This window comes from Balaenoptera musculus, chromosome 10, assembly GCF_009873245.2.
Source record: "Balaenoptera musculus isolate JJ_BM4_2016_0621 chromosome 10, mBalMus1.pri.v3, whole genome shotgun sequence".
Taxonomy (NCBI): Eukaryota; Metazoa; Chordata; class Mammalia; order Artiodactyla; family Balaenopteridae; genus Balaenoptera; species Balaenoptera musculus.
In genome coordinates this window covers 95,407,012-95,420,611 of record NC_045794.1, presented here as the reverse complement: position 1 = coordinate 95,420,611, position 13,600 = coordinate 95,407,012, and the positions used below count along the sequence as shown (strand labels likewise).

At 56.7% G+C, this 13,600-nt stretch overlaps 1 protein-coding gene across 4 annotated transcripts in view; it reads right to left on the bottom strand.

Moving 5' to 3' along the window:
• Positions 1–5,242: 5,242 nt before the first annotated feature.
• Positions 5,243–13,600, bottom strand: part of TAB1 (TGF-beta activated kinase 1 (MAP3K7) binding protein 1) — a 26,608-nt gene continuing 18,250 nt past the window's right edge. For 3 of the 4 annotated variants that reach the window (XM_036865116.1, XM_036865117.1, XM_036865118.1), the window contains 4 exons: positions 11,671–11,815; positions 9,861–10,083; positions 8,643–8,805; positions 5,243–7,074 (listed from right to left, as the gene is read on the bottom strand). In XM_036865116.1, coding sequence (XP_036721011.1) covers positions 6,867–7,074; positions 8,643–8,805; positions 9,861–10,083; positions 11,671–11,815 — 739 coding nt within the window. In that variant the 3' untranslated portion in view covers positions 5,243–6,866. The remainder of the gene's footprint in view (positions 7,075–8,642; positions 8,806–9,860; positions 10,084–11,670; positions 11,816–13,600) is intronic. The other variant, XM_036865119.1, reaches the window with a different exon arrangement.

Below are 13,600 nucleotides of genomic sequence, written 5' to 3'. Positions count from 1 at the left end.
TGAATAATATTCCATTGTACACACAGACCACCATTAGCTTATCCATTTACCCACTGAGGGATGTTTGGGTTGTTTCTGCCTTTTGGCTGTTATAAGCAACGCTGCTATGAACGTTTGTGTATAAATTCTGTGTGGACATATGTTTCCATATCCTGGGAGTGGAATTGCTCGGTCATATGGTAAAGGCTGGTTCTGTTTGTCTTTTTCACCTTATTTACCAAAGTCCTAGATACACTTTGTCAAAGAGACGACTGCTTCCTCAGGGTGTGTTAGGATAGACAATTGAGCTTTCTGAAGGGAGGCTTGGGGGGCACTTGCTGGGGATCCCCCCCATGTCAGTATTTTTGCGGCTTTGTTCTTGGGAGGATTCACTGTCCAGAGAGGACCTTCAGTGTCCTGCCTGGAGGGTAAAGGCCTGGCTGTCGCTGGGAGCAGGACAGGAGACAAGGGTGGGATCCCAGACTCAGAAGCCCCTCTCAGCTGCCTGTTTTCAGTACAATGCCCCTATCCCCAGGCCAGGGACCCCTGGTTTACCGACGACAGAGAATGCCTCTGGTTTCCTGCTGGCGGGGGGAGAGTGACTACCTAGCAGTTCTGGGAGGGGATTTGGGGGTCTGACTGCTCCTTATTTCACCCCCTCCCATTACCCCCACTTGGGGCTGCCAGCTCAGGCTGAGTCCTTGGTGGTTCTGTGGGGTAAATCATGCTGGGGCTTAGCTGCCACCCTGCTTGACTGGCACGTGGCTTTTCTGAGTCCTTTAAGTCAGCCGCCACTCTACGTTTACTTTCCAGCTGCAAAATTGCACTGATTTGCCTCCTGTCCTGCTTGCCCCATCCTCATGGGTTTATACTTTTTTTTTTTTTTCCGGCCGTGCCGCACGTCTTGTGGGATCTTAGTCCCCAACTAGGGATTGAACCCAGGTCCTCTGCTTTCAAGCGCGGAGTCCTAACCACTGGACCACCAGGGAATCCTATACCTTAAAAAAAAGAAAAAGAGAAGCAATTCCTTTCTGTAGTCTTCATGGGGCTCTAGGAGCAGAAGACGTTTGGCGCATGTGTTTAGTCTGCCACCTTTAGCGAGGTTGTCAGGATATGACTAGCCTGGAAGCCCGTATCCTTCAGAAGTACACCAGCCCCCACTCCGGGGAGCTTCTGAACCCATCAGCCGGAAGCGGTCCCCAGCTCAGCCTGGGTCTCGGGGCCTATTCGGGCTGGAGCTCCAGGTGCTGGTTTATCTTCTCTCCAGGGCAGGAGTCTTAACTGGGTCATTTGACTCCCTCCTCTCTCTCCACCCTCCCACCCACAACCTCTGGCTCCGGGCTGCACACAGATGGCACTCAGCGTGTTTTGTCGCCAGACAGAGGAAAAAAGCAAGGGCACACGGGGAAGAAGACGCAGCTGGGCAAAGGCTTGGAGCTGCCGAGTGCCAAGTGTGAGGGGACATTCCTCTACTTTCATCTCCTGATCTCCCCCTACCTGCTCTTGAACGCTTCTTGGATCTTCTTCCTGGGCCTGAGACCCCAGGAGTGCTCAGAAGTTCAGGAAGGCTGGGGCCGGGACCTCAACTGCAGGCCACCCCACTAAAGGGAACTGAGGCCCTGCTGCCGTCCCTGCGAGGCAGGGCCGACCTCATTAGGTGCTACAGACACAGAGCCTCAGGGGTTGGGACCTCCTGGGAAGGACTGGCGCCAGCAACACTCCCCCTCACTCCCTGCCACCCCACCACTGCCTGACTCTTCTCCCAGATCCCTGTCCCCTGCTGTCAGCCCAGCCCCACTCCCTGCTAAAACGTGCACTGTCTCCTCCAGGACTCTCGAGGAAGAACGGCCTGATCCCCATGGCCTCCCCAGGCCCCCTGCGGCCGCCAGCCCCCCACCCCCCAGGCCCTCCACACCCTAGGCCTGTGCTCCTGCCTTTCTGGCCGCCTGGAGCTGCCTTCTCTTCCTTCCTACCCCCCCCCGATCGCCACTGCTCCAACAAGATGCAAGCCCACTTCCTCCAGGCAACCTTCCAGGAGCCCCTGAGTCTTGGTCAGGGGTAGCCCCAGCCTGTGAGCTCTGCTAGGACAGGGCCATGGCTGATTCCCACCTGGTCTGAAGTTGAGGGCCAAGTCCCAGTGTTGGGAAAGGCTTGGTACGTCCCTTGTCCCCAATCCAGCAGACAAGTCAGACCAGGTGACAAAATTCCAGTGTGACCTTTGATCTCAGAGGATCCTTGTGAAAGTTTCCCCCCTACACCCAGGAGAGTCAGGATGTGTGAAACTAGCATTGAGAGACTGCTGTCAAATCCCAGCTCTCAGGTCTGGAAGGGCCTTTGAAAATCATGAGGAAACATTGTGGGGCATGGAGAAAAGTCCCGAGTTCAAATTCATGCTCCTGTGTGATCTTGGGCACCTGGCTTATTTTCTCTGAGTCTTGGCTTCCTTATGTCTACAGTGGGATCACTGACACCTGCTCCTTGCGGAGTTGTTAACTATCACGTGAGATCACATGTCAGGTACATGCCTGGTACATGGTTACAACTCATTAAATGATAGGTGTGCGGTTTGTTTTTGTTTTCACAAAAAGCTGAACCGTAAACCTTCATTTGGAGATGAGACAGGGATCAGAGAGCTTTTGGGCCTCATCCAAGGCCACTCAGGGACACACAGACGTAGGACTCACAGAAGCACCAAATCACGGAAGGGCATGTGGAGGGGTCAGGAGGGCAGAAGCCATTCCGCTCGGCCTTCAGTCAGGAACTCCAGGAGCACATGGTCTTGTGAGATTCCAGACTCGGGGGCCTCCCTCTGGACGTTGTGAGCTGTGAGTCCAGAGTAGGGCCAAGGAATCTATATATATATATATTTTTTTTTTAATTAGTTAATTTATTTTATTTTTGGCTGCGTTGGGTCTTCGTTGCTGCGTGTGGGCTTTCTCTAGTTGCGGCGAGCGGGGGCCACTCCTTGTTGCAGTGCGCGGGCTTCTCGCTGCGGTGGCTTCTCTTGTTGCAGAGCATGGGCTCTAGGCACGCGGGCTTCAGTAGGTGTGGCACGTGGGCTCAGTAGTTGTGGCTCCTGGGCTCTAGAGCGCAGGCTCAGTCGTTGTGGCGCACGGGCTTAGTTGCTCCGCGGCATGTGGGATCTTCCCGGACAAGGGATCGAACCCACGTCCCCCGCAATGGCAGGCAGACTCCTAACCGCTGCGCCACCAGGGAAGTCCCAGGAATCTATATTTTTAACAACTACCCCCCCTCATTGGCACATGGCTCTAACATGCACCCAGGCTGGGCCTGCAGCTCAACGCTTCTGGCTCCATCACATGCTGTGGGTGCAGCTCTGCTCACACGCCGTAAAGATCGGAATCTCCCACCTCCCATAGGCAGCCCCTTCCGACGTTTAACTCACACGCTATTAGAAAGTTCTTTCCGATCCCGAGCAGAAATCTGTCTCCTGATCACTCTGCGCAAATTCCTTCATCTGTCTGTGCTTTATTTCCTCATCTCCAAAGTGGGAACTAACAATAGGACCCAGTGAACCTTCAGACACAAATCCCTGCCTGGGGGCACTGGGGGGCATGTGGGGGGCGACCACCGTGAGGGCCTCTCTCAGGAGTTAATGCCTTGCAAGTTCCCATCTGGCACGTAGCAGTTAGCGGGTTTTATAGGGTCACCTGGGCCCCTCCACCTGGGTCCTGCCGGGTTCCCTGCGATGGGCTGAGACCTACAAACCTATAGGACTGACATGGAGCACTTCCCGAAGCATCAATTTACTTGATAATAAGTAATTTTAAATATCATTTTTGAAAAAAATGTTGCTTTTATACTAAAACAAACATGAGATTATTGTGGATTTGACTGCAGAATTCACCTAGATATTCAAAATAAGTTATGAGACATCTAATTGCTTACAAACTTCCAAACCCTGGGGGTACTGGGGTGGGAGTTTTCTACAGGGTAAAGATGTTTCCTGTAGGAAAGTTCCAGAAGTTCTTCTCTGGGCAGTGCACCTACCGTCGTTCACCTGACATTTGTTCGACCTGCCCAGGGGCTGTGCAGGGTCCAGGGTGGAAGGGCGGGGGGAGACGGGTAAGCACACAAAGGACTCCAACGCAGCAGGTGCCGCGAGGCAGGACGCAGGAGCTCTGGAAGGTTCTTGAGCTCAGCACCATCTGGGCAAAGGGCAGGCTTTGCTGAAATGACAATTGCAAGAGGGTGCGGAAACAGGCGGGGGCTCTGGCCTTGAGGCAAAGGGTGGGGCCCTGGTCCACCGAGGGACCTGGGAGAACAGGGCAAGAAGGGGCTGGATGAGCCAGCTGGTCCACACAGCCTGAGGTCAGGGGTGTCTCGGAGGCAGGAATGGAGCCCCTGAGCTGGTGTCAATACTCCTCAAAGCCGGCTGCCAGACACTGTGTCCCTCCTTGAGGAGGCTGCACGCCCAGGCTCATGGAAATGCCCTTCTTTGCTCCGGGCTGACATCACCTCTGCGTGGGAACAAAGCGCGTGCTCGTGCCGAGCCCGTCAGGATTGGCAGGGATCTGTGTCCTTGTTTGGCTTCAAAGCAGGGCCCCAGGAAGAAGAATCGTGAAAGACGCCCTTGCTGGAGGAAACACCTGGGAGCCCAGCTGGCAGCCCCCCTCTGGGCTTCGCTGAGAAGAGGCAATAACCACACCCACGGCCCAACGTCCGGGTTCCCAGGGGAAGTGGCAAGTAGCACCTGCTACACGCAAGGCCCCAGGCAGACCCTTCCTTATACATGACTTCACAGTGTTAGAGGGACAAGGTCTTAAGTCCCGTAAAGCGGGAAGAGGCGCTTTGTGGGCTAGTATTCACAGAATACCCTCCATGCAGACGAAACCAAAATGAGGCCAAGGAACCTTCTCAAGGTCTACTAACCAGTGGGAGTGGGAGTGGGAGGGCTGGGTCCTGGTGACCGCAGCCCTGACAGCCACACCACACTCACACGCTGAGAGCCGGCCTTGCCTGCAGGAAGAGGAGGAGCTGGCCCGCAGCAGGGCAGAACTGTCACCCCCTCCAGATGTGCAGGGACCTGGGGGGACACTGAGCAACCCAGCGCTCTCCCCTCAGGCTGGGAGGTGGCAGCGCCGGTCCGGTCCGGAGGCCGGGCTCGCATCCTGGCTCTGCCACTCCCCGGCCTGGTGAGCTGGCGCTTCCGGCTGCTGAGCGGGGCAGGAGGCGGCAGCCACCTCCCAGGGCCGCCGCGAGTTACACGAGACACCCGTAGAAGACTATTAACACCACGACGTATTATACCTCCCTTTATTATCTCTTTACTGCCGTAAAAAAGTGATTCTATTTCTAGAGACCAAACAGCATACAGAGACATTCTCGGAAGAGAATCCCTTCGTGCCCAAGCCTCTGGGACTGATTTTAAATCTGCTCACCTGCACAACGGAGATGGCTTCGTAGCGGAGGGGGGTCAGGGCCCTCCGCTGAGATCCGCTTTTCCTCTGCTCATGCCGCGGCTCCCCTCGGAAACCGGCACCACAGTGGGCCCTGCCCTGCCACAGGAAAACATATTCCTGGACCACAGGGCGAACAGGGAACCTCAGAACTGGCCTTTGACTTTTCAGAGTCCAAGCACACTGGAGGCCACGCACAGCGGTCAGTCCCTGGTGAGCTGTGTCTGGGGCATCATGGGGCAGGAGGCTGGGCACCAGGGGGGTGTTGGCAAGAATCCAGGGGGGCCTCAAAGACTGACAAGAAAGTTTGAGTTCTGCTCCACACTGACTGTGTGACTTGGACAAGGTGTGAGTCTCCTGAGCCTGCTTCCTCCTCTGAAAATACAGAGGGCAATTCCAGCTGACAGCCCTGGTGGCACCCCTTCCCCACCGAAGGCAGAGAACATGCCTCAAATGGTCTAACTGAGGGCCTGGGCTGGCCTGATCCCGACCCTAAGTGTCTGTAAAAACAGTGCACGTCTCCAAAGCCCTCGACCACCCAGAGCAGCAGGGCTCCAGGAACCTCTTCCCTCTTGGAACCATCTCCACTGTTCTCTGTTTCCAGTGAGCCCCGAGGCCTGGCCTGAGACCTGTGTGTTACCGTGGAGCTGGCAGAGGCTCACAGTCAGTGGCTAAGACTGCAGTCTTAGCGGCTCCCACCCTGGGGCCCTCCCCAGCTCCAGCAGGGAAAAAGCAGAGCAGGACCGCTCACCCCGACTCAGGGCCTCGCCGCTCCCGAGGGGCCTGACAAGGGCGGCCCCTGCCCCCACTCAGTCCGGGCACACCTCTCCTCTTCACCCGGCTCTGGGGAGCCAGCCCTGCCCAGCCTACCCACTCTGGTGGGCTCCAGCACCAGTGCTCCTCTTGGACCAGTTCTCTCCAGTTCCTCTCCACCTGACTGCCCCCTCTGCAGCCATCCCAGTCCCCCTGAGCCCAGGGAGGCCTAGGGACGGGGCCCAGGGACGGGTGCAGGCCTGGAAGGTGCAGACGCCAACTGGGGTTCCACTCTAGAGGCCGGCTGGAGAAGGCGGGAACCACCGCCCAGGGGCGAGGGGGCGCTAGCAGTGGCCACAGGCTCCTCCAGCGGAGGTGGTGGCGGGAAGCGGGTGGCCTTGGGAGAGCAGTGGCTGCCACTCGGGGGGCTCGTGGGCTGCCGCACTTGTGCCCCTTGTTCTGAGAAACGGCAACGGTCGTGGCAGAGGCTGCCCAGGGGACTGCCTCCGGCCCCTGTGCAGCCGCCGTGACAAGGGGTCCGGTCTGCGTTGGTGCACTGAGAGAATGTTCTCTACGGCGCCGCAGGCTGTGGAGTGAGAGTACGACGCAGGCTGAGCACCAGGCCCCCGCTGGCCCCTGGGGCACAGGCGTCCTGCCCGGAGCTGGGCCCCGTCCCCAGGCAAGGTCCTGCTCGGGCTGCACTCCGCGGCCGGGCTATGGCGCCGTCACCACACTCTGCTCGCCGTGGTCCACGCTCCAGAGGCGGTAGAACTCCGCAAAGTCCACGTAAGGCTCGACGCGGCCATCCTCGCCGGGCGGGAGCGAGTGGGCGGGCCGGGAGCGGAAGAGGCCCCCGTCAGAGCTGGAGCTGCTGCTCTGGGTGTGCGTGTTGGTGGACTGCAGGGTCAGGGTCGGGCTCTGGCTGGGAGCACAACAGGGGCAAATCAGTCACAGGCCGTGGCGTCTGGCCAGCCCCTCAGGGCACAGGGCACAGAGGCAACCACAAGAGCCAGCCGGCCAGATGTTCTTCAGGGCAGAGGAAAAGTCAAATGTATTTTTGAAGCTCTAGCTACATGTGGCTATTTAAATTAACTAGAATTAAATAAAATGGATCCCTCACTTCAGTGCTCGGTAATCACGCATGGCTAGTGGCTACCGTGTAGGATGCAGAACTTGCCACCCTCAGAGCGGCGCCGAGCTGGACGCCATCCACTCCAACCTCTCCAAATCCATCCCAGACCAAACCCCACTGGTCACAGGCAGGCCAGGGCTCTTCTCCCGGAAAACCTCCTTACTCCCTCCTCCTCGTTCCTCTCGCAAGCTGGGTGGGGACGGGCCCCCCAGGCACCCACCCTGTGCCACACAGCCTGTAACATCTGGGAATTACCTGCTAACCCACTGTCCTGCACACTCCCAGCACTCAGAGCTGGGCCAGCCCGGCAGCGGGGGTGGGGCGGGGGGGGGAGCAACTAAGCGCCGACGGGATGGAGGGACCCAGGGAGCTGGAGGCACAGGAAAATGGCTGGTTCTCCTGCCTGGTCTGGGATGGCTGCTATCACGCCCTGCCTTTGTGGACACAGCTGGTGGCTCCTCTGAGCAGCCCTGCAGGGGTGGGGAGGCCACCCGTACAACACTCAGGATGCCCATCACTCAGCTGCCTGGCAGGTCCCTCCAGCCCACAGGGGTGGCGGCAGCAGTGGTGGCAGCGGCAGCAGCCTGGGGGCAGGGAGAAGGAAAGGCCCCCTGCGAGGCACAGGGAAACCTTCCCGGTGGCCCTTCCAACCGGCCAGATCCTGAGTGGGATGGGTGGGGCACCTCTATTATTCTGTGCAGGGCTGGAATGTGGAAACCAGAGCCCAGCCCCCTGGTGTGGCAGGTGGGGGTACATTCCCCAGACGTGGAGGCGGCAGGGCAGACACCAGACCTGTCAGGCAGGTCTGCCAGGAGTGAGGAGGGGGCCTGCCCACCACACCCCCAGGCTCCAGACCCCCTGCTGCCTCCACCCCTCCCCCAGCCTGAAACTAGAGAACTCGCTTCAAAGCTAAAATCGGACGCTTTAGTCAGAGAGCACTGGCTCTCATAAGCCGGCACAGGCCAAACAATGTCCCACAAGCACAGATACCATGGGGGAGGCCCCCCAAATCACACACTCCGAGACGGGAGAAGAGAAAAGAACAAGAGGACAACCTTCCCATTCAATGAAAACAAATCCACGGCACCTGCGAGAAGCAATGAGCTGCCCGTCTCCACCCCCTCCCTTCCGGCTTCAAGGAGCTGCTGGAACCTGCAGTCCCGCCTCGGAGGCTAGGGAGGCCTCCCCAGGGATGGAACTGGGGGATTTGAGAGGAACAAGACCCCGGCGCATCTCAGGGCACCTCACCCAAGGTTCCTCAGGCACAGGACGTGGCCCTACGGCCACTCCTGTCCAGGGACCCAGGGCTGTGCCCAGGAAGCAGGCCTGAGACAGCTGGGGCTGCGGGGGCCGCTTACTTGGTGAGGGTGGGAGTGGCTTCGTCCAGGGTGGAGGCGCTGTGGGCCCCGTTGACTAGCTGGCCCTGGGAGGGCATGACGAGGGACAGGGTCACGCTGGTTTTGCTGGTGCTCTGGGCGCTTGAGTAAGGCACGGATACGGGGTACACGCGTCCTCCTGCAGCTTTGGGAGGAAGAGAGTGGTGGGCTACAGGGCGCGGCTGGGGGGGACCCTGGGGTGGCAGCAACAGGGCCGCTCCAGGGCCTGAGAAGGTAGGCGGTGGCCCGGTTCAGTTCCCCTAGCTTGACCCTCTGCCCCTTAGGACAGCGAAGGAGTATCTGTGGCAGAGACTCTTCCGGGCCAGGCAGGGGCCTCCTCTCAGCAGCAAAGCACTGCTGGTGCTCAAAGCAGGAAGAGAAGTGCTGAGCTGCCTCAACGAAAGGGTTACTGCCTGGCTTCCCACGGTGCTTTAACCCAAGGGCTAAGTATGCTCCTAGTTGAGGCTGGCCCAACAAAAATACGGTTGCAATAACAAGCTAGAGAAACTCCAGTAACCCCAGTGTCCGTGGGAGAACAAATCCATCTGATGCTTGAGTGCTAGGGCTTGCTTGTTTGAAAAAAAGAAAAAGAAATGCAGCCCCCAGGAATTGATGGTCTTGACACTAAAGCAGCACTGGGAGGGAGAACAAAAGAATAATTCTTTCTGGGCAACTTGATTTAGAATTAAAAAGGTAGAGAGTAAAGCATCTCTCTCTCACCTCTGACATGCCCAACCTCGGCCAGGTCCCTTCATTCTAGGGCCTCAGTTTCCTTTCTGTGAAAGGGCTGTTAATGAGGACGAAAGGAAACATGCGGGTGAGGTGGCTGGCGCACAGCAGGCACCAAGCCCGCAGCGGCCGCTGTCCCCGCGATGTGGCCCGTGGCGCTGCAAAGTGCTTCCCGCGCACTCAGGTCTTTCAAAGGAGGCCAGGGCAGGTGGTATTGTCCTCATTTCACAGACAAAAAGGGAAAAGTAAGCACAGCTCAGAGAGCTTTAAAGTCAGGGCCCGGCCTGGAACTGCTCAAAGCCAGGCCTCCCGACTCCACCCCGCCCCAGGCAGCAAGGCCCCAGCCCCAGACGGCCTCCAGCGCCTTCCTAGTGCAGGCTTGCACACACATGGCCTCCGGCGCCTTCCTAGTGCAGGCTTGCACACACATGGCCTCCGGCGCCTTCCTAGTGCAGGCTTGCACACGCATACCTGGGGCGGGGGAGGGTGCGGCCTGGCTCATCTCTCCCAGGGGGTAGCCAAAGTTCCGCACCAGCAGGGTCATGTCCTCGTGCCTTGGGCAGAACTTGGCACGCTCCCCGCCACTGGCGAAGGTGTCACTGTGGATGCGCTTCACCCGGTCCACCACGGCCTGGGCCACTGCATCCAGGGAAGTCTGCTTGGCGAACTCCGTGTCGATCATGGCGGCGATCTCCTGGGGGCGAGGGGAGCAGAAACCTGGTGAGGCACGAGGGGGCCCAGGGAGTGTAGGCCACACCTTCACAGCCGAATCAGGACACTTAGGGGTCACCAGCCAAGCAAGCGGACGTCCCCACCAGCCAAGCCTGCAACCTGAGCTTCTCAAGGTATTCAGAATAACTCTTTTGGAACTTTCTCATTAGAAAAGGTGTGACCTTGTGATTTCTCTGATTTTTGGCTTCCACACACCAAAAAAATGGGGGATAATATCCACCTCACTGCATTACAGCGAGGATTAAATAACATGATGGATGTGAGGGCGCTTCGGAGACTACTAAAAAGCTCAGTACAAATTGTCATTATTATTCAGCTTTCTTTCCTGGAACAAACTTATTGTAGGAGATGATATGTCGATTTTGTCAGAAATTGAGGATACAGGATGAAGACAGGGTCCCTGCCCTCAGAGAAGTCCACTGTCCAGTGTATTCTAGAACCCAGTAGAAGCCACTGGATAGTCTTATCGCGAAGAGCAAAGAAAGGAAAAAAAATCACATTTATGGTAAGATAAAAAATATAAACACAAAATCCTCTACATGATGGCTGGCTGCAGTCTCTTGGAGGTAGGAGGGCAGGGGCAGGTAACAGGAAATGACCTGGGCCCGGTCCGGGGGGCTCAGCTCCAGCACTGACCAGCTTTGTCACCTCAGGCAAGACCCTGAACTCTGTGAGCCCCAAGTTCCCTAGCGTGACACGGCAGTGAGCCCCTGCCCCTACTATGTTATAAGGCTACTGGAAGGAATGAGATAAAATAGATGAAAAACCTTGAACACAGGTATTAGGAGACAGTTAGGCACCTAAGACTTTCCCTCATTATTTTTAATTTGGACAGAGCAGAAAAGGTTACCTTCTCACCAGAATCACAGATGGAAGGAGAAACGCAAGCTGAACTTCTCTGACTGACCCAGCAAGCCCAGGTCAGGCAAAGGCAGCTTCCCTTCTAGATCATCCTCGACGTGACTGCCTCCAAGTCCCACTTTAGTGACGACCATCTGACACGTGCATTCCAAGGCGCAGGAAAAAGCAGCAGCTCCCCCTGGCTGAGAACCTACGTCTACCACGCCCAGCCCTCATCACAACCCCACAAAGGTAGATGTCATCATCCCTGTCTCAGAAACAAGGAATGAACTGTATATCATCTGCAGCTCAAAGAGGGAAGCGAAGGAGGCAGTGGAGCGGGACCTGGGCGGGCCGCACGACTCCTTGGCCAGCGCTCTGTGTACCAGGCCGCGCCCCTGCTGGGCTTTCCTCCGTGGCCCACCCGGGCCCTTCCCAGACAGTCTCCAGAGCCACGTGTGCCTGTGGAAATTCATTTCCCTCACCCTCTTCCCTTAGGCTTTGCTCAGGGCCCTGGAGACTGACACTGCTTCAAGCCCAGATGAGCAAAGCTTTTGGGTAGGATGGGTGTTCTTGGAACTCTGGGCTTTTTCTTCCCCCAACTTTGAACCCAGAGAAGATGTCTGGGGAAAGCACGTGAGAATCAGAGCTCTGGGGAGCATGCCACCGTGCAGGCTGGCCAGCCGTGCTCTCCTCGGGCCCAGCTCACCTGGTTGGCCTGCCCAGGCCCATGGGCTGCCTCCAGGGCCTTGTACAGCCCCTCGGACATCAGCACCAGGAAGCCAGTCACCCCATCCAGAGGCTGTGCACCGTGGATTTCAGGCTCCGCGATGATGGGCTTGGACTTGGCGGCACTGTGGGAAGAGAGCAGAGGGGACAGCTGTGCTTGGAATGGCCCCCTGGGGACATTTATTCCGGTGAGAAGAATCTACACCCAGAATGTAAAATAAAACACACATCTGACAAGAGGAAAAGAAAGAGAGGAGAGAGAAAACCAGAAAAACAGACCTGTCTTCTGAGGGCAGCTCTTAAAATAAAGCTCAGAGGGCCAAGAAAGCCAGAGGGAGGCTGGGGTCACAACGGCCAAGGTCAAATGCCCAATCCTGGTCCCACTCCGCATTTCCTGTCCACAGAGCCGGGGGGTGGCAGGGGGAGGGTGGGACAGCCAGAGGGGTGGGTTCTCTTTTAAAAGCCCACTCCTCTTGGGCTCCTCCAAGCTGACCCAGGCCCCACATACACTCTAGCTGCAGAGGGACTGTGAACTGACGCACCATCAGAGCTGCTCAATGTCGGGAAGCTCCAGCACGCACACATGCACACAGGGCAGGGATGAGAAGATGTTCCTGGCAACAGGATTTGAAAGAGTGAGTCTGGCAACATCCTGAAGGTCGGTCCATCAGTAGGGGCAGGTTAGGTGAGCGCTGACAGCTACACACTGGAATCCTAGCAACTGTTACCAAGAATGCTGCCAGCCTAAATTGTAGGTGTGCAGGAATGGAGGAGTGGGTGCCTATACTGAAAAAAGTGAGGTGCACAACACTGGGCGCGGAATGCTAGCATTTGTGGGTGTTTTGAAAAAGCAGCTTGCTCCCTCCCCACCCCCAACAAGCACGCGCCATGCACAGGGCAGGCGGCGCGCACACACATGCGCGCATGTACACAGAAACTCCAGGGCAGGATACCTCAGAAACTAGCAGCTTCTGAGGAAGGAGTCTGGGCTTGGGGTGGGAGGAAGATTCACTTTTCACTGCATATCCTGGGCACTGTTTGAATTGTTTTATTTTTTTTTTTTTTTTTACCCAAATAAACCTCTTAATGCGTTTATTTTTAACTTTTTTTGGACATGTGAATTTCCCTCTTAACAAAAAAGCTTTGGGTGTCCCATCTCCTCCCCCATCCCCACCGGCCAGATAAGTCCCTGCTGTGAGGGCATTTCTGTTGCCTCTGAAATCTAGAAATAAATATCGAAAGAAACGGCATCAAGTGTTCATGTTTTAAATCACAGATGGACCTTTCCATAAAGCAAACAGAACCCGACAAATTAGAGACAAAAGGTTCCAAATGTAATTATTTAAACCTTGTGAGGGTAAGGAGCTGTAACACATGTTTCCTAAGACACAAGATGGGCATCACACACACACACACACACACACACACACACACACAGTGTTCTCGCATACAGGGTCACCGTAGTTCAGGACACGAGCTCTGAATTCAGCCTGCCTGGGTTCAAGTCTTGCCTAAGCCCACTATTAGCCCTGAGACCAGGCAGGCTACCTAGTGTCTGCATGTGTCAGTTTCCTCATACGAAAATACCTTTGGGGCAATAACAGCACCCACCTCATAGGGCCTGAGGACTGAATAAGAGAACGGATGTAAAAACTGTGCACGGGCTTGGATAAAGGCTCACATTATTATCATCGTCTGTTTGCTATGAGCAGTGGGTGGCATCCAGAAGGGACAACCCATCTGGCAGCCCCGCCCTGGCCCCAGCCATGACAATACCGACCAATAGGCCTTCGGTCTGTCTCTATCCACACCAGGCAGCTCATGCCAACTCTGGCCTCTCCTTCCAGGCCCTGTGGCACTGGTTGCTGCCCTTGGCTTTGGCCCAGCTCCCCACCTAACCCCTTGCCAGC